Raw genomic sequence first — 20,684 nt, 5'->3', positions numbered from 1 at the left:
CGGCTTAATTTATCGAAATTAAATCACAATTGTAATATTACTCAAACAAAAAAGATATTCATTGCTACTTAAATCTGTCAATACTTTAAGGAAGTGACCAGTGTCCATGCATAATGAAGTAAATGACCAGTAAGCCTCAGTACTGTCAACCTAAAGGAAATATTGTCAGTCAAAAAGAAGGGATTCAAACATAAACATGCAGGTACATCCTGTTTGGACACCAGTAACTGTGAGCAAATGCATTGCATCTCCTTCATTGAGTCAGTCTAGTCCAGCCCACTTCTAAATGGATGACTTCAAACTCGTCCTTTTTACTATCCACTTTAGCTAAAGCTAACGCTGCTAAGCTAACCACGGGGACTTGTTCAAGGGATGGCCTTGACTCTCTGGATGGTCAGGACTTCCTCCAGGCCACAAATGGATCCACTTTATTCATATCTGAAGTTATGCCAGACATTCTTGAGGAACTCAAGGCATTTGATACCGAGATGAGGAACATCCCAACACTCCTTACTAGATAAGTAAATGTAGGGTAGTTTTAGAAAACTCCTGAACTTTTCTTTTACACATCCACCCCTGCAGCTGCAGTCCTCAGGTGGCCCTCAGTTGGGCCTTCACAGCTCCTCTGATGCACACGCATGTGCTCTGTGACCCTATACTGCCTGGAAAATGTCATGGAACACCGAGGACAGGAGTAGGGTCGTACGCCCAGGTGGGAGCGCATATGTCTGTTCAGAGAGCCACGCTGGCTGAAGGCACGTTCGCACATGGAGCATTGGAACGGATGGGTCAACGAGCGTTCCCCAGGAGATTTGGATGGCCGGCTGGCTGAGAGCGATATCTCTGTGATATCTATCGTCTCCAAAACTGTGGCGCTGTCTTTGTCCTCGACACTGGACACTGGGAATGCTCGGTCACTGTCCGAGTCACTTGAGTCTGCCTTAGAGTGGCGTCGCTCCAGCAGGCATTGGTTATACAGCTGTCCTTGATAGGCAATCACATAATCCTTCCTCATTTTGGAGAGTTCTTCACTTTCGGCGTGACTGGTTTTTTGGGGTTGCTCTCCGATGGCAACCTTTTCAGCGGTTAATATTCCCAGCGGCCATATATCAGAATCCGAAGTTCTCCGTTCACGTGTCATGCCGGTACTGCTAGAATTTTGCAAACATAAAGGTGTTTGACTTTCGAGGCAGGTCTCTGCGGCCGACTGACCACAAAGATGAGGCCTGTCCTTAAGAATGTGGCCATTGGTGCTGTACGAATTGTCATTAAAGGTGTCTGAAAGAATTTCTGCAAGATGTTCACCTTTTCCTGAATCAAAAGGATTGAAGGACTGGATACCATCCATCTCGGAAACACATCTGCTATCCCCATTGCTGTCACATCTGCTGAACTGGGGACAGCTGTGGCTGCTGGTTTGACTACATTCAGTTTCAGAGGGCAAATCTTTACTGATGGTACGTAGAACTGCAGGAGTCTGAGAGGCATTTTCAGGCAAAGTGGACTGAAACTCTCTACTGTCACTGGAGTTACTGAACTGGCTGCCGACCTTCTCAGCAACAACGCATGGCAGCTCATTCAGAGAACTCTCCGACAGGACAACCAGAAGCTTGTCTTGTTTCGACTGTGCCGGCTCAAAGAACTGGTCTAGCAAGGAGGTGTTATCTACTCCATGAGCGGTTTGAGGGCATCCACGATGGGCCTGTTTGTCAGCATCTGAGACATTTCCAGTGTGCTCGAAGGTGGAGCTCCTATCTTGACAGTGGGTTTGTAGTTGGAATTTGTTGTGCCCTGCCGTCTTGACATGGCATATGACTGGGACAACCTCGCAGCTTGGAGAGGACGACTCAGGTGGGTCTGAGCCATATGGGTAATAGGACGGAGGGGCCAGAGGGGTCCCATCTAGGGACTGTCTCTCTACAAATGTCCTCTTCTGGTTGAGTTTATCCTGAACTGTAGAAGGAACGTAGACAAGCTTAGAACATGCAGGGTGTAGAAACAGAAAATTCATTCAAACAAAACCTTCACAAACTAACATTTGGCAGCATGTCATGCAGAGACAACAGCAAGTTCCTAACCATTCACAAACATCTTGAGGATGATCTAGAGTGTGGTTATCTGAGCTCTAGCACTTAAAACAAGAAATGTATCATTTGCATGTGCTGCATGTTTATGAGTGTCTCCACCGAGATATCAGAAACAAAAAAGAGAACCTACAGAGCTCTGTTTTTAACAGGAGTGACCGCTGCAGCGCTCCAGGAAAGCCGTTCTTCCTGCCTTCACCCAGATTTTCAGGGCATGGTCTAATCCATCATTACCCGTCACTGAGAACAGGCTAAATACTCCCCACTGACACCATGTCCTTCATTCTAGTCATGGCAACTTGGCTGCTTAGAAATTCCATTACGCTGTTCAGGCTTCAGAACTGAAAGCTGGACACTTTACAAGTAGATCAAGGGCAGAAACTTTCAAATAGCTTGATTAAAGAAGTGTCACAAATAGAAAAGATTAGAGAAATATATATATATATATATATATATATATATGTATATATATATATATATATATATATATATATATAAAATATATTACATTTTTAAGCAATTATCTTGGTACTGATATGATTCCGATATTATCGTGCAACCCTCAAACTTTATCTGTTCATTCTGAATGTATTTTTCAAATAGCCGTCATCTATACTTTCATTCTGATCCCCAGTATAAGACCAAACCCATTGGTACACACTTAAAAAAGATGGTTCTTCAAGGGTTCCTTAGTTCTATATAGAACCATTAGCATTCAAAGAACCTTTTGTATGGTTAAACATCCATGGTGGAAACATCCTTCAGATTGATGGAGAATGTGTTGTATATGCTTCTATATAGAAACTTGTTGAAAAGTGGCCTGTATAGCACCAAAATGGGTTCTGCTATTGTGAGGATGAACCCTGTTCAGAAAGATTCTATATAGAACCATCCACAGGACATTCTCCAACTCTTTAGTCATGCAAAAGGTTCTTTGAGTGTGTATGGTTCTATATAGAACCATTTTCTTTTCTAAAGAACCCTTGATGAACCATCTTTTTTAAGAGTTTACCTGTTTTTAACAGAATATCTAAGTAGGCTGGCAGGTCCAGGAGCACTATGTATAATATAACTTTCGTTAGTTATTAAGTCCTTAATTATCTGTTGTCTTTTAAAGGATTTTCAGTCTGTCGTCTTCTCACTCCCTCACTTCTCTCAGGGCTTAGTCGGCTGCACGGGAGCAGCTTTTAAAGATTTGTCAGGAAAGAGGCTCTCGCTGTCTGATCCTGTCCAAAAGGACAGATAAGCAAATGAGGCTTTATCAACCACAAGGCTGACGGTTTGTGTCAATCCTTGCAAATGTTTGGAATCACACACAGCACTAAAGCCTCTGACGACTGCATTGTAACTGATTGTGTTTCAATCACTGAGGTCCCTCAAAGATCAGTACGGAAGTCACACATATGGGCATGGTGTGTTAATATCAGACCTGCTAGCAGCAACCTAAACTTTCTTAACTTCCTAAATAATAACCTTAATAATAATAACTGACTGGAAGGCAAAAAGTGAACTGAAAAAAGCTGATTTAATTCCTAATGTTGATGTTTAGAGACTAAACATGACTATTCAATATGACAAAAACAAGAAAATATTCCTCAGAGCGCCTGTATCTCATCTAACATCTGTTCGTACATAATAATCGCTAAAAAATACAAAATAATTGCTGTTTCTTGAAAAAATCTTTTGAGCATGGAAAAAGTAGGTTTGTTTTCTGGAGGCGTTTCCTGACGCTGACGCACTCCAAGCAAGCTGCTCTTCATGTCTGCACCCAGATTTTCAGGTCATGGTCTAATCCATCATTAGCTGTCACTCAAAGCTTTGGGGCAACGTAACGTCAAAAAATCCTAGTAAACTCCACGTGAACGTTCGTCATTCTAGAATCGGCCTGCTTATAAATCCTGTTGCATCATCCAGAATCAATGACTTGCTTAATGCTTTCTTTCCTTTCTGTTCTATTAAACTAAACGTTAATTTGAAGAAGGCAACATAGTGACCACTGCTATGATGGCCAGAAGTTCTTTTACAACTGTAAATATTTTACGGTGTCCACATTGCAGTCATAAATCTAGTGTTTTCCTTTGTGCTATGGAAAATTTCCCAATAACATAAATGTATTTCCACAAGCTTGTGTACATAAATGAGTCCATTTTGATTGACTAGTTTGATGACTAATATATTTTCGGCTGACAAACAAACTGCACTTTTTCTTCAAGGGCTATTTGGTCTACTATTATAATCTTATTTGCTTTATCTCGCTAAGTCGCAACACTCAGAGCTTAGAAGGCTGCCTGGCCAACCGTTAGAGATCTGACACTATAAATGCCCTCTCGTCTGACCCAACTGGAGCCGCTCTGCTGCAGCTCTGTAGGAAACTAAATACTCTTCTGACCTGAGACTTTTTCACTCCTGAACCATTTGTTTTTTTTTGGCAGCTACTTGTCATTGACGTGACATCACTTTGTGGTTTTAGGCTCTTCTACCTAAGCAGCCTGTACAAATGTAATTAATTTCAATTAATTAAGACTTTACCTAAGACTGCAGTTGGCTTAATTAGGTAATTAACCTTGTAAATCAATCGGGAACACACTGCGAAGAAACAAGCCTTGATGTCTTGGATTTCTCTGGTTCTAAACAGGCTTCAGTGTGCGGTAGACGTTCATCTAGAACTCCGTTTTCTTCACGGTGGGCCATTTTCACGGTACTCGATATATCACGATATTAATTTTTTAGACATCTGATCAGCTATAACAGATAAAAAGAGCCAGTAGGGCTACATTTTAAAAATACTATCAAAAACTGTGTGCCTCATTTTCCAATATCTCCCTAAGTTTGTTATTTCTATATAGAACCATGAAGACTCAAAGAACCCTTTGCGTGATTAAAGCGTTCTTTGCATCATGAAAGGGTTCTGTGTAGAACCCTTTTGAAAAATGGTTCTATATAGCACCCAAAAAGGGGTCAATGTCAAGCTTGTTACAATAGAACAACCATTTCTGGGTGCTATATAGAACTTTCAAAAAGCATTCTCTATCAATCTAAAGAACCCTTGAGTCATGCAAGGAGTTCTTTGAGTGTTCATGGTTCTTTGTAGAACCATTTTCTTTACTAAAGAACCCTTGAAGAACCATCTTTTTAAGAGTGTAGAGGAGGCCATGTCCCTTGGATGAAACCTTATGGCGTCACATAGTTTAGTCAATTAGTTAAACAGTTTAATGGATAAATAAGATTTTAACAATTTAAACTGAATTTCTTTTGGTTTGCTATTTGTTTTTTGTGACAAGCCCCCAACACCCCCCCCCCACCAAACCCACCTACACTACAGCTCTGAAAGTCTGTAGACGCCTGCTCTTCCAGCGTTTCTTCTGAAATGAAGGGTGTTAATAGTGCGTTTGTGCTGCAGTAACAGCCTCTACTCTTCTGGAAAGGCTTCTAGATGTTGAACATTGCTGTGAGGATTTGATTGAGCATTAGTGTGGTCAGGTACTGATGTTGGATGGTCAGTTCTGGATCTCCAACTCATCCCAAAGGTATTGGATGGAGCTCCATCACTCCAGAGAACGCAGTTCCACTGTTCCAGACCAATGCTGGGGGGCTTTATACCCCTCTAGCCCATGCTTGGCATTGGGCATAGAGACCTGAGGCTGGGTGCACCTAATCATACCTAAAATGCAAAGTACTCTGGCCCTAAAGCAAAGTTATTCACCTGTGTGCGTCATCTCAGGCAAGGCCTTCCTCCTCCACCTAAGCACCTGCTGGAGCTGTTCCATCTGCAGATGGAAGGCAGCGGAGAGTACAGCCTCCTCTTGGCTGCGTGGGGGCAGTGCACCTGTGTAAATGTAGTTTAGGAGGATGTCCAGCGTTTCAGGAGTGAGGCAGGGAAAGTTTAAGTCCACGAGGGCACCGTGGCGCGGGAGAAGAGACGCGAGCACGGGGCTGAACGCGGCCAGCACGCTTTTATGGGCCAGGAAGAGCCTTCCGGGGTGGATGCGGAGCTGAAGGACACAGTCACAGAACTGACCCATTCTTCTCTGCAGGTTCAGCTCCCTCAGCAGAGTAAAGCCATGGCTAAAGTTGGTTACAGACTCACTTGGTGGCTACAGGGGGGAAGAATGACAGAGTGAAAGTAGACAGTGGGCAAAATAACATAGTACCATGCTAAACAGTGTGTTGTAATAGAACAAAGTAGAACCATTAGTTGTAATATACATTGATATGGCACATACAGAATGTGTAGTATAGTAGCTAGAATACGTCCCCACCAACAAAAATGAAGAAACCTTCAGGTTAATCTAGAGACATAAACAAATAAAAGAGATTCTCACAGTTTATATAGCCTCTTGTACCCAATATATACCCTGAATATTACACAAAAAAACTACATAATGAACTTAATGATAGTTAATATGTTCACAATGTATGCATAATTCAGTGGTTGAGATGTTATCAGAATCGTTTAGAGTGGTTTGGTGTGAAATGCTCCATTCTAGAGGAACTTAAGAATCAGAGCTGTTCACAGTGGTGGTGATAGGAACCAGACGTCCACCTCTAAAAGCTCCCTCCCAGAAAGTTACTACATAGGATTAGAAGGTAATTTGAGATTAGATTTTGGCCTGAAATGTATTTTCCAAAAGAGGTACATGTATAGTGTTGGCAAAATAGTCCCCAAAGAAAACTTATTATTTTAGATTTTTCACTATTTTCCCATCATCAACATTCCATATGAACACTCAGATGACTCATATTTGTGCTGTAGTCATGGTTACCCCTGGTTCCTATCACCACCAATGTAAAGACATCTGAGCCATTTCACACCAAACCACTCCGAATCACTCTGTTTACATCTCAAACACTGATATTGCGCAAATTTTTAAAAAATGGGTGGAATTCCCCTTTATAATGTACCAAGCAAAAAAGTATTCTTGTCTAAAATAAATTCATATACACACTCAAAAAAGACGACTCTTCAAGTGTTCTTTCATAAAGGGAATGGTTCCATATAGAACCATAGAGTTAAATAGAGAACCAATTCATGCTTAAATGGTTGAAATGGTTCTTCAGGCTGATGGAGAATGTGCTGTATATAGTGCTATCTAGAACCTTTTTGGAAACAGGTCTGTGCACAGCACCAAAGGGTTCTGCTATTGTTACGATGCCAGGCTGGTAACCCTTTTTGGTGCTATATAGAACCATTTTCAAAAAGGTTCCATACAGAACCGTATATGACACATTCTTAAGAACCACTGCACCGAGCAAAGAACCATTTAAGCACAAAATGGTTCTATACCCCATTATGACCATTTTAAACAGTTAGGATTAAAACCTGTTTTGCTTTCTAATGAGAACTGGCTTAATGGGTTCCAACAGAGACCATTGGTTCCCAGTAGAACACCTTTACATCCCATTAAGAACCTATCAAAAGCATTTAGAATCAGCCACTGGTCACCTGTTAAACCATTAGGATCCCTTACATTGTGGTAACAACACATTAAAAAAAAGCCAAAAACATCACAAAACCATCAGCAAGGTTTCAACAGGGTTCTAAATAGAACCATTGCCTTTACTAAAGAACCTTCAGAGACATCATGATGAAAAATCAGAACTTCCAGAAAGTTATTTTTCTCTCTCTCTCTCTCTCTCTCACTCACCTCCATTCTGAGATGGTCACCGCGCGCTCTGCCGCTGACCGGCGCCGGACGCTGAGCTTGTTCACCGGCGGCTACGTGCGCTTTCATTCGGAAAACAATCACACGCGCCCAACGTGACGCCCCTCCGGTACATCTTATTCATTTTATTTCCCACCCGTTTTCCTCCTGACTCCGCCCCCCTGAGCTGGAACTGGCCGGTAGAGTCCCGCGCTCTGCACGCTTTTAAACAGCGACGTGATCCTTTACGAGATTCTAGCCAATCATATCGCAGGAGGCGCGATCCTACTGGACAATCAGCGCCTAGGAGTCCCAATACTACGGCCAATCACATCGCAGGAGAGGCAATACTACGGCCAATCAAACCCTGGGAGAGGCAATACTACCAGCCAATCCCAGCTCGCACTGACTGCCCATAGAAACTACTAGCCAATCACAGCCGAAGGCCCGCCCCCCTGCTGTGACGTTCCTTCCATGAGGATCCACAACCACGTGTTTCCCCACATCATAGCAACACTAGGTGTATCCTGTTACAGCTTCACAGATCTCACTAGTTCAGCGGATCTACTTTCCATAAGACCACCGCAATGGAAACAGCGCAGGCTGAGAGTGTGTTTGAGTGGATGAATGAATGAATGAATGGATGAATGGATGAATGAATGAATGAATGAATGAATGGCAAGTGCCAAAACGTGCTCTGGGAAGCAGTTCAAGCAGTTGCCACACATTGAACTCACATGAATAGACTGGACTGAATAGACTGCAAATAAAGTTGCTCTATACTGCTTTGGTGAAGCCTCTGCTAAAAAAGAGTAGCATGGATCCTTCCGTACTCACTCATCTTACCAATTTCTGTCCTTCCTTTTTGAAGGAAATAAAAGAAAAAGTTGTTCTTAAATGATTAAATGCGTATCTAATGTCGAACGAGTTCTATGAGAGGTGTCTGCTCTAACTCTAGTACTCACACAGCACTCGTTCGTGTTGTGAATGACCTCAGGTTTAGCGCGCTGATGCACAAAATCCTTCTATTCTGGTCTTAGATCTTGATACCGTTGATCACAAGATTCTAATCCACCGTCGTGGTTACTGGGCAGGCCTCTCAGGCAATCTAACCTAACCCCGTCTACACACTGCACTGACCGCCTGGATCTTTTAGAGAGAGTTTAAAGCTCTGCTGCTGGTTTTTAAAGCTCTAAATGGGCCTTGCTTAGGATGTTTCATTAATTATGACGTCCTATAAGCAGCAAGACCCTCATCCCTCTCCAAATAAATACGTACACAGCATTGCATGTGTGTACATGTGTTGTGTATTATAAAAGAAATATAATCAAATTTAATCAGATAAAGGCCACTACATTTGCATACAATTGAGAATGAAAACATTTTGTGTATTTGATTTGTTTGTTTGTCTGTTGGAAGTGCACATAAACAAGCTGTTTATTAACCCTCTAAAAGGCCGTGGCCCACCAGCAGGCCTAAAGTTTTATTACACACTTCTATAGCCTAAGAATAGCTCAACCAATTAGCATTGAGGTGCCTGTAGTTACTAAATAATAATAAGTCTTAGTATGTAATAAGCCTGCATTTTGAGGAGTTAGAATGTTATATTAAAAGGGGGGCTCCGAAGACCCATGTGTGACCACGATCCGTCCTTGGGTTCATATTTACTTTCTGCATGCAAAAACAAGAACACCTTTTCCCCTCCATTAACATTTAATGGGGATTACAGTCAACTACAGTCAACGTGTTGGCAAAAATAACCACCACACCGTGTGGCGAAGGTACAAATGCAGTACTGCAAATAAGCCATATTCTGAATAGTACATGCATCATGTGACTACGTGAGGTTATCTCATGCTCATGGTTCCAGCCTTAGTCACACAGTGTGCCCAAAACAGTGTGCCTAGGGGGGGGGGTGCGGTGGGGGGCTGTAGTGAAAGTGCCCTAGTTACTCGTGTGTACGTGCGTTTCCACTTGGAGAGCTCTCGCTGCCAAATCCCACGTACCAGTCAGCTGACGGGAAGTACCCCCTTACAGGGCTTGACCAACTGTTCCCCACGTGGCTCCTGCCGTCCAAATTTGCCTCAGTCACTTGTGACAGTCAGCATGGGCAGCCCTCAGTCCTATTCTTAGCTAGCTGGACAGCGTGTGCGCTGAAGTCCATTGTAGCTCTCCAATATGCTTGTGTAATTCAATCATTGAGATGTAAACAGAGTCATTCAGAGTGGGTTTGGTGTGAAATGGTTCAGATGTCTTTACAGTGGTGGTGATAGGAACCAGGGGTCGCCATGACTACAACACAAATACGGACATTTTATTTACTATCCAGAACCACCAGTGAACCAACACGAGTCTTCTGAGTGTTTATATGGAATATTGATGGTAAAATAATCATAAACCACCATGAATAGATGAAAAAAGATGTATATTTAGGCCAAAACCTTCTCAAAACTATCATAAGACAGTGTTTCAGGCAATCAGGCAACATATTTGTAACTACTGCACGCAGAAATGTGCTGTCAGAAAGCTTTTAGAGGAATTAAACTCTCCCTATCACCACCACTGTGAACAATTCTGACTCTGTAATTTACTCTAGAACAAAACATTTCACACCAAACCACTCTGAACGAAAAATTGGTGGAATTCCCCTTTAAGGCCAGTCAATGAAGGTCCAGGGTAGCGCTGTCACCTCACAGCAAGAAGGGTCTGGGTTCGATTCCCCGGCCGGGTAACCAGGGTCCTTTCTGTGTGTTTCATGTTCTCCCCGTGTCTGTGTGGGCTTTCCTCCACGGTCCGAAGACATGCGGTCAAGCCAGTTGGACACACTGAATTGCCCCTGGGTGTGAGTGTGTATGTGTGAATATGTATGTAATGGACTGGTGTCCTGTCCAGGGTGTTTCCTGCCTTCCGCCCAATGACTGCCGGGATAAGCTCCAGCACCCCCTGCAACACAGACGAATAAGTGGCTTAGATAATGTGTGTGGAGATAAAGGCTCGTTTTCAGTTATAGATTTATGGGTTACGACTCAGTTTGGCTTGAAAGAAAAAGAGAAATTTTGATTCGAGTCTTACACAAAACTTTACTCATTATAGTCGTTATAGTTGTTCACCAACTACCAAACGTACTCAGTGCACAAACAATGTGGATCTTTTCTATATTTGTTTTATTGGATTTAATGTTATGTTGACACCTGCACCAACAGAAATTCCTGACCATCACAAAGACCATTCCGCTCATGATCCGTTCCTGCTTGAGGGCTCTTCCAGATTAACCTGGAGGTTTAACTGCTTTATGGGAAAACAGGATAAAATAGTCCTACGCAGCAGTAATTATAGTCGAATTGTAATAGAAAAGTCAAACAAGTACGTTACATAACATGTTATAGCCAAGTGAGTTTGGTAATGTGTTACTGCGCTGGCTTTTGGCTCGTTTTGATCAGCTTTCGGAAGGACACTTGGCAACCCTTTGGCTCTTAATTGGATAGGTAACCAACAAGGAACCTGGCCAGCTCCTTAATTAGCTTGGCAAAGCTCCAGGGGTGATGTGTGCGTAGCAGCTGAAGTCAAGGGCCTGGATTTAAACCAACCATGACAGGGCTAGTAGTAAAAACAAGCAGAGTACCTAATAGAACATTGCGTAAGACGAGTAAACATTGCCTAACCCAGATAATGCACAGAATCTCCGATATTAGCTAAGGGGATACCCCGGCCAAAGTGCAAAATGTACCTGTTGTTACATCTGTGTTCTTATTATGTACTTTTCATGCAAGCTCAAAGTGCCTTACAGACAGGTGATAAAGCTTAACAGTGATAGAAAAAACTTATAAATATTAATTTTATATCATGTTAGAAAATAAGAGATCAAATTAAAAAGATAAATACTATGAGGTGTGGAGTTTTAATTAAGCAGAAGAAACAGAGATTAGAGTCTAGGATCGTACCCAGGTTTTATACTTCAGGTCTGGTATAAGAAACTAAAGAACGAAGCTTCTCGTAAAGCAGCTTTCTCTGAGTTTCAGTACCAAAGATCTGTATATCGCACAGCTGGTCAGCCTGTCAATAGAGTCTTGATTATCAGGAGGAATGTAAATGTATAAATGTGTGTCTTCAGCATAGCCATGAAAATTGATATTATGTTTCCTAATGACACCTAGAGGTAACAAAGAAAAAAAAAGCAAAGGCCCTAAAACTGAACCTTGTGGGACTCCACAAACTACTGCTACATTTTTTTGAAGAATGATTTCCCAGTGAAACCATGAACTGTTTAATAACTAAATATAACTTAAACTATTCTAAAACTGTACCAGAGAGGCGGCCCAGGATTTAAGATGGTGGATTAGAATCTTGTGGTCAACAATATCAATAGTCCCACATGTGAAATTATCCAGTTTTGGCCTAATACTGCAACACGAAATGACACAAGGTTTTTCAAAATGACAGTAAAAAGTGATAGAATATATTTATCTTGTGTTATGTAACAGTTGTGCTGTTTCACGTTGTATGACATTGAGAACCTTTTCAGATTCACTCCAAGGACCTGACACTGACCCAAAGCTGGCTGAAAACGCTTAATGAAGAGCTACAATTGACTGTAAAGTGGACATGGACGGGCTAACGTCCTCGGAGGCTTTCCCTTCTCCCTGTGGGGAACTCTGGACAGTTTCTGTACTGTACTTCCTGTACAGTGTGGTCACTTTTTCAATCAAGTTCACCTGACTGAACTCAAGCTTTCGTTACCAGGTCTAGCTATTGTGCTAGAGAAGGGAAATCACCAAACTGTGCTGGACTCTGGCCCTGACCCCTGCCTTATATAGTGCACTAGTCACAAAAGTATGACCTTTACAATCAAATACTGAGATATGCAGCCTAAGGCTGCATCCCATGGGCATTTGATGCACTATTTTAATGCTAAAGCCATCATTCCAATGACATATGCAGCTCACTATAGGGGGAGCAGGGCGCCATCTGAGATTTAGCCAGAAGCTAAAGTTAAGCTGAGTGGTTGCTAGCTAACCAAAATTCCCCCATTCTGCTTTCCTAATGAATTAAATTCAGTGTGGAGAACTGTTCTTCAACACAGACGCACTAGACAGCGCAGAGTGTCTTTTTTCTGAATTTATACAAACATTATTTCATTTTATAGTAAGTTTGTGTTGGCTAGTTTATGTTTATGAACAGAGACCTACAGACACAGTTTAGTAAAGGAAACTCATTTGTGAATCTGAGTTTAAAGTTTTTATTAAACTTAAACTTGTAACTAAGTTGCAAATAAATCTTTAACTGAAACTTTGCTTGTTTGTAAAAAGTTACTTCAGAGCCACTCGGTTCTACTTTTGCCCAGTGTTTTGTGCTTATGATAATTTTAATAGACATCAGTGTCACTAATTAATGACATTCTATTAAAAGACTGGTTTACCAAGAGAGACACTGGAGTATTTTCACCTAAAATGAGTTGATAAAGTGAGAGTTTTGTTACAGGAATGCTGATAGGACATTAGAGCCATAATTAAACTTTCAGCACTTTCACTTTTGATACTTAAGTACATTTGAAGGCAAATACTTTTGTACTTTTACTCAAGTGGAGGTCTAAAGGGAGGAACTTCTACTTTTACCGGAGTAATATTTTACCTGTGTATCTCTACTTTAACTCAAGTACATGATTTGTGTACTTCGTCCGCCACTGCAGATGAGCTGGCTAATGTTTTTACCATTTTTGCTTTGTCTTTCTTCAAAAAGAATTAAGCTATAATCTGTGTCCCTAAACTGCTCTTGACTCCTTCATCTTATTTTCATGTCTTTCTTTGCTGGAATATGGACTTTTCTTTTTGTCTGAAATGTTTTTCCTCTCTCACATTCCCACTCTTCCCAGGATCCCAACCATTATGGAGGGAAGAAGAAGGAGATTCAGGTAGCCCAGTTAGCAAAATTTGCCTGCACACTGGTGGGCCTCATCCTTGGTTTGTTCTGGCCCAATATATGGTTGGGTCCTCGACCCAGATCTGGCCCACACACTGTAAAGTGAGTAGAACTACAGGAGTTGGCCTGAATTTGGCTCTAATCTGGTCCAACTACATGCGGGCCAGAATAGGGGTAGATCCTGGACAGCTTCATACAGTTTTGCCTTGTGTCTACATTCGTACATCCAGAACTGTCCTATGAATGTAGCCATGAGGCAAAACCATATAAAGATGTTCAGGATCTGGCCATATTCTGGCCCGCATGCCAAGCATTTACCCAGTAGTCAACCAACACTCACATAGGAAAGCCATAATTGGCTTAACTGTCTGCTATTTGGGATATTAAAGGGGAATCCCAGCCGTTTTTCAATATATCAGAATAATTCAGTGGTTCAGTGGGAGTCGTTCAGAGTGGTTTGGTGTGAAATGGTTCAGATGTCTTTCCAGTGGTGGTGATGGGAACCAGGGGTCGCCATGACTACAACACAAATATAGACATTTTATTTACTATCCAGGACCACCAGTGAACCTACACGAGTCTTCTGAGTGTTTATATGGAATGTTGATGATGGGAAAATAGTGGAAAATCTGAAAAAAAATGACTGTACAATACACTGGGTGTACTTCTTTAACATGAATGGATTTATCAAACTTTATCACAAAACTATCATTAAACAGTGTCTCAGTCATCAGGCAGTGAATTCATAACCATTTCATGTAGTAACTTTCTGTGAGGGAGCTTTTAGAGGTGGACGTCTGGTTCCTGTCACCACCACTGTGAACAGCTCTGACTCGGTAAGTTTCTCTGGAACAGAACGTTTCACACCAAACCACCCTGAACGACTCTGTTTACATTTGATTATGTAGAATTTTTGAAAAACCAGTGTAGTTATACATGTTAGTAGTCGTATCAGTATCTCATACTGAGCTTCATGCATACTAAATATCTTATTAAGGCATCTTATTGAACAACTTGTCATGGAAAACTTGGTCAACGGTTACCATTATATTTTCATTATAATGCATTTTAGTTACATTTGAATTTGGATCACAAGAGCGACACCTAGAGGCCTTTACGGCAGCCACCAACAGCCCTTATATGCTGCTTGTTTTGTAGCAGGACAGGGCAGCTTCATTGTAAACACCGTGCTAGCTTACCAACAAAATAGGAGACTAAGTAAAATAAGCCTTTAATCGTACATTAGAAACTAGACTTTCTGAGTGAAAATCAGATTGGTGGCAACCACATTTAGGCCTAGACTTTAGGATGAGGCTACTGCTGACCTTTGTAAGATACAATACTCAGAATATTGTGTACATTTCTCTTGGTGCAGTAATGGTTTGTTCGTTTTCTTGTTTGTTTTTGACACTCACGGTTAAAACCTATTCACCCTCGATGAAGAGCAGAAAAGTGAAGTAAAGCAAAGCAAGTCAGGACTGAATTTTAAAGCTGTTTAAGGGCAACAATCAGCTGTGTACCTATACAAAAATATAAAAATGGTTAATCAATTTGAATAATCTTAAGTTATTGTTAACATTTTTATTGCTTTTTGCTTTTCTTTGACAGGACAGTGAAGGGACGCGCTCACAGCTCCTGTTGTTCCTCCATTAGACTGTGGAGCTGCACCCAGTATTGCACAGCTGGTTCAGAGGACAGTGAAGGGGCGCACTCACAGTTCCTGTTGTTTATCCATTAGACTGTGGAGCTGCACCCAGCATTGCACAGCTGGTTCAGAGGACAGTGAAGGGGCGTGCTTACAGTTCCTGTTGTTCCTCCATTAGACTGTGGAGCTGCACCTAGGATTGCACAGCTGGTTCAGAGGACAGTGAAGGGGTGCACTCACAGTTCCTGTTGTTTCTCCATTAGACTGTGGAGCTGCACCCAGCATTGCACAGCTGGTTCAGAGGACTGTGAAGGGGCGTGGTCACAGTTCCTGTTGTTCCTCCATTAGACTGTGGAGCTGCACCCAGCATTTATAGGTGGTTCAGAGGATAGTGAAGGGGCACGCTCACAGTTCCTGTTGTTCCTCCATTAGACTGTGGAGCTGCACCCAGCATTTTACAGCACACAAAGCTTCTTCAAGACATCCACGTACTTGGTGTAGCGGATCAGCTCCTTCTGTAGAAAGTCTGCGTTCCAATAATAGCTCATTGGAGGCAAAGACCTGTGGTACTCCAGATGTGCCAACAGTTTCTGGAGCTGGGCCTCATGGGACTTCAGCTGCTGTTCTGGGGACAAATAAGTGGTAAAGGAAGGCAGCACCTGAGGGTGCCGTCCACCTGTGTTGCAGACAGCAGACAGCACAGGGGCAGAGTTGCAGGCTGCGATGCGGTCAACGGTGGTGACCCAGGATATCAGCTCTTCTTTACTCTCAGCCTGGAAGAAGAAGTACCTCTGGTCTGCCGTCCTGATGCACAGCACGTTGGGCCTCTTTTTGTAGTCCGCCACCCGCCAAGACATTGCATGGTGCAAGCTAATGGCGTTCTTCAAATCCGCCATGGACAAGCCTTTGTTAGGGTCATACTCCTCCTTTTGAAGGAACAGGACCATACCTTTCAGAATGGCATGAAAAGGCTTCCAGGCCCTCCTCCCCTTTCTGGTTTGCTCAGCGTTCTTGTCCATGATCCTTTTGCAGATCAAATAGCCAGTTTTGTGGACAGCAGTGGTAGGATCCTTGGCCATCTCAATTAAATCCTGGAGCTGCTCTTTTGTTTTTTTGCTCTGATCATCATCTTTGTCCCATGCCAGCTTCTTCGCCTTGATTGAAAAATACAGCTGCCTGCACAACTCTTCAGGGAACTCAAGACCACCACCTACCCCTCGCAGGTTGTTCAGGAAATCCTGGCAGGACATTTTCACTGAGGGGAAGCAACGATGGAGGTCAACGTTGAGCAGCATCATGGCACAGGAAAGGCAATGAACCACATCTTTCGAGGCTAAAGATGTTGGGTTGCATTGGTGGTACCGGTCAGCGAAGTGAGCTAAGATGCGCTCCTGCTTGCTGGTTCCACCCGCTAGCCTACATGCTTTGATGAACGTTCGGAGCGCCTCGTCCAAACGCATTCCAGTGAGGTTGAAGAACGCAAGGTACTCCCTTGCAACCATCTTCCCGAAGTCAGTGTTCTGGCTGAGGTGCTGGACCACCTCCGAGCGTCTGAAGCCGGTGAGGTTGTAGAGCTTGGTGGCGAGGCTCCGTGCCTCCTCCTGGAGATCTTCGCTCTCCTGCCGGAGGTTCCCCGTGGATTGCTCATGACTTGCATCTTCACTCTTCATGCAGGTGTCCATGACTCCATCCACTTCCTTTTTTCCAATTTCACCCTTCTCCTTCTCCTCTTTCACTCCTTCATCCTTACTGTCTGGTTCTCGACCCTGTTCGACCTTCGGATCCATTTGGGTGCTGGGAGCTTCTGCTGTGTTCGCCTCTTTCTCAGCCACTTGTAGCAGGCATTCCAAGAACTCTTCCAGTCCATCCTCACTGTGTTTGTAATTCCTTTCAATGACTTCCATTAGCCTTTGTGAAAAAACTGCTATCAGTTTGTTGCGCTTGTTTAGCCCACCGTTGCCGTCCTCCGGACCCTTCTCAGCCTGGACTGTGGTTCTGTTGGTGAGTAGCTGTTCCACATCTGTTTCTCTCCCCCCCGCATGCTGATCCTCGGGGCTCTCCTCTTGGGTTCTGTCCACACCTTCTTTTTCCATCTGAAAACGTTCTCTCTCCTGTTCTTCCTCTGCTCTCTCTCGAGTCACGGCCGACATGCGCAGCAGCTCTCGTTCAAATGAGACTGCTTTGACCGCGGACCCGTCATTTATAGTGTCTTGTGACGTCAGTCCGATGACGTCATAGAGCGGATTTCGCACGCGGCGTGCGATTACGTCATGCACACTAGCTGTCTTCTTCCTCACAATATATTGTGGGGAATGTGGTCTCCGATTTTGAGGTCAAAATAACTATATAGATTATAAAGTGTTATAATAGGACGAGATAAAACCATATAATAATAATAATAATAATAATAACAAAAGATACAGATTATTTCGGTTCAATACAACCAGGTATTCTTAAGGTTTCACGCCAGCGTTTGATGTCACAATTGGGAAGAGGCTCAACCAATCAGAGAAGGGCTGGCAAGTGCCAACCAATCACAGAACAGCTCTGGTGTTTGATTCAGCTCTGCGGCTCTTCTCAGTGAATCGGTTCGATTCTTTCGGCTCCCGAACGGATCTTCATTTAGAAACATCGTTTTTTTGTGTTTTTTCCCCCAAGTTAGCGATTTTATCTATCATTTTAGTTTCAATAAAACGTTTTTCTGATGACTGTTTGATGGGTTTGTCCTTCTGCTTATCTTGTGATCCTTTAAGAGTCCTTTACGCTGCGATATCAACCCATCAGGAAAACACTAGCATGCCATTACTGACTCCTGGACACCAGCAGAGACCACCACGCGCCTCTAATGGTTTGTATGATTTTATTCAGCAGGGAAGCAGCAGATTTGGTTATAACAGCGTTATAAGATCTGCGATCTGCACATTTGATTTGTGTTCATTTTTTAAAAAAACGAATCTTCTGTGCGAGTCGGCTCCCATCGTTCGAAGAGCCGACTCGCGAATGACTCATCGCAGCCGTTGAATCCAGCACGGAAATCACTGCGCTGTGGAGAAAAGATGCATCTATTGATTATTTTTCGTATTGAAAGTATAGAATCGTTCTTTAAGCTCCCACACAGACAGAATCCAGCTGCATAATCCGGAGACTGTCCGTGTTTACTCGTTACAGCTTTTCAAACACAGAGACTGTGTACTGAGACTGTACAGCCGGCTTTGTAAACAGCAGTGCCTGATCAATAGCCTGCCACGGGGAGGGGAGGTGCGCCCCCTGCTGCTCATTCCCCCACATAACGGACTAAAAATCACTCAAAAGCTGAACGAATACTGAAAATGACATGAATAAATACTTATACTTATGAATTAATACTTATAAATAATATTAAATAATGATAACAAAATAAACTAAAAAATAAGAAATATATATTAATATATAATAAATTATAATAAACGCTTAGAAAATGTATTTGTGAGTTTGTGTGAATAAGAACTTCGTTTTGGTTTCCAATAGAGACCACTAGCTTCCTGTAGAACCTTTAGATCCCATTAAGAACCCATCAAATGCATATAGAATCAGCCATTGGACACACTTTAAAGCACTGGGATCCTTTACACTGTGATATCAGCCCATTAAAACACATTACAAAACCACCAGGAACCAACAGAAATGCTTAATGGTGTCTATAGGTTTGTTCAGCAGGGATAAGTTTTCTTTGGGGACTGTTTGCCACACAGAGCCCCGTGTGTATCTCTCCACCATGAATGGATTAAAATACATTTAAGCCCAAACTTTATCTCAAAATTACCATGAAACAGGCAGGGCAGGGTATTCATAACCATTGACGTGGCTAAAACAGCACGCTTCTAATTCAAAAATAAGCTTCAGCTAATACCAAATAGAAAAGAGTTAAACACCAAATATGGCAGAGAAAGGTACAGTCTTATATAACCTTTAATGTTCTGCTCAACCATTTGCTAGCACACATTTTGAGTCACTATATATGCCACAAAGTGCCATCTCGACCGTTTCGTAGACATGAATATTTTTAAAAATGTGGGGTCAAAAAAAAAAAAAACCCAAAACAACAACAATTTTTTTTATTTTTGCCCCAAACAAATAAAAAATACAAAAAAATAAAAAATCCATTGCTTTTTTTGCTTTTTCCTTGGAGAGGATGTTAAAGGGTTAAGGCCTCACAAATGGAAGTGTTAACCTGAGTTGCCCGGGGCCGCAACTGACCACCTCGCAAAAACTCACACTTTTATACTTGTTCTGGGCAATGGGGGGCTTACACCTGGCTCCCCCTTGGCCCTCCCAGTTATGTCATCTCTTTTCTGATTTGCCACCATTATCTTCTGAGAAAATTCCCACCAATGTCTCCAAACCCAAAAGTAACATTTTTTTTTCAATATCTGCAGGCCAAGCAGGCCAAGGCCACTATCAGGGCTTGACCTTACAACTTAGGCCCAAACCCATTTCTTCCTTTTACCCCTACCCCTTTCTTTCTAGTGTCACCCAAACCCCTTGGAACTGAGTGACAAGGGGTAGTGGTTGAAATCTTCCCTCTGAAACGGGACCCTCAATTAAAAAGAGCATCACTTCATTAACAGCTACCAGCGCTGCTCTGTAGGCGACCCTGCCAGTCTGCAGTGATAGCAGAGGAGGGTAAAGTTCAGCTCCTCACTGCTGGGCTTTAGTTACATAACACTCTGTTTGGAGTCTCTGAAAAACCTCCGTTTGGAGGGCCATGTAGCCCCAACACTTCACCCTCCCCCTCCATCTCAACTAAAATTGGGACACCCTACCCCTAGACGAGAACGTGCAAAACAGAGGGCTAAGGGCTGAGGGGTAGGGGCGAGGGGTGAAATGGGACTGGGCCTTAGTCTCTCTATGTATGTGTGTTCTCCCCCTTAGAGACATCTTAATACTGATTAAGAACAAGCAGCTGTCATTAATACTGATAAAGGATAAGCAGGTGTCATCCCAAGCGTGTGCTGCCCCTGGGAAAAGCTTACTTGGCACACATCGTTCATCACCTGCAACATTCTCATGGTCACACACTGACACACTCTCATCAGGAGAAAACCACACAGAGAGAGAGAGAGAGAGGCACACACAGTACTAATATGAGAAAAAGGACATACAGTACAGCATTAATGTAATATGATTAATTATAATTGAAATAATTCATTAATTATGATTAAAATAATTCACTATTTTATATTCACTTTTCATTATATTCACTATATCACTATAATAGTTCTATATTATATTAAAATTCTCCCTCACCATTTCATGTAGTAACTTTCTGTGAGGGAGCTTTTAGAGGTGGACGTCTGGTTCCTATCACCACCACTGTGAACAGCTCTGACTATAAGTTTCTCTAGAACAGAACGTTTC

General features: G+C 42.5%; 2 protein-coding genes across 2 annotated transcripts; both read right to left on the bottom strand.

Annotated features, from left to right (window-relative positions):
- Positions 1-364: 364 nt before the first annotated feature.
- Positions 365-7,880, bottom strand: LOC118816726 (zinc finger E-box-binding homeobox protein zag-1-like). Its single transcript, XM_036583276.1, has 3 exons — positions 7,730-7,880; positions 5,788-6,178; positions 365-1,953 (listed from the first exon to the last, which is right to left on the bottom strand). Exons 1-3 carry the CDS (start codon positions 7,814-7,816, stop codon positions 563-565), a joined length of 1,869 nt encoding a protein of 622 aa, XP_036439169.1. The 5' UTR covers positions 7,817-7,880; the 3' UTR covers positions 365-562.
- Positions 7,881-15,742: 7,862 nt separating this feature from the next.
- On the bottom strand, positions 15,743-17,437 carry LOC118816843 (PH and SEC7 domain-containing protein 3-like). The gene has a single exon (XM_036583437.1). It carries the CDS (start codon positions 17,435-17,437, stop codon positions 15,743-15,745), a length of 1,695 nt encoding a protein of 564 aa, XP_036439330.1.
- Between the last annotated feature and the right edge of the window lie 3,247 nt (positions 17,438-20,684).

Source organism: Colossoma macropomum, unplaced genomic scaffold, assembly GCF_904425465.1.
Source record: "Colossoma macropomum unplaced genomic scaffold, Colossoma_macropomum, whole genome shotgun sequence".
In the NCBI taxonomy this organism is placed as follows: domain Eukaryota; kingdom Metazoa; phylum Chordata; class Actinopteri; order Characiformes; family Serrasalmidae; genus Colossoma; species Colossoma macropomum.
This window is presented reverse-complemented; position numbering and strand designations above follow the sequence as displayed.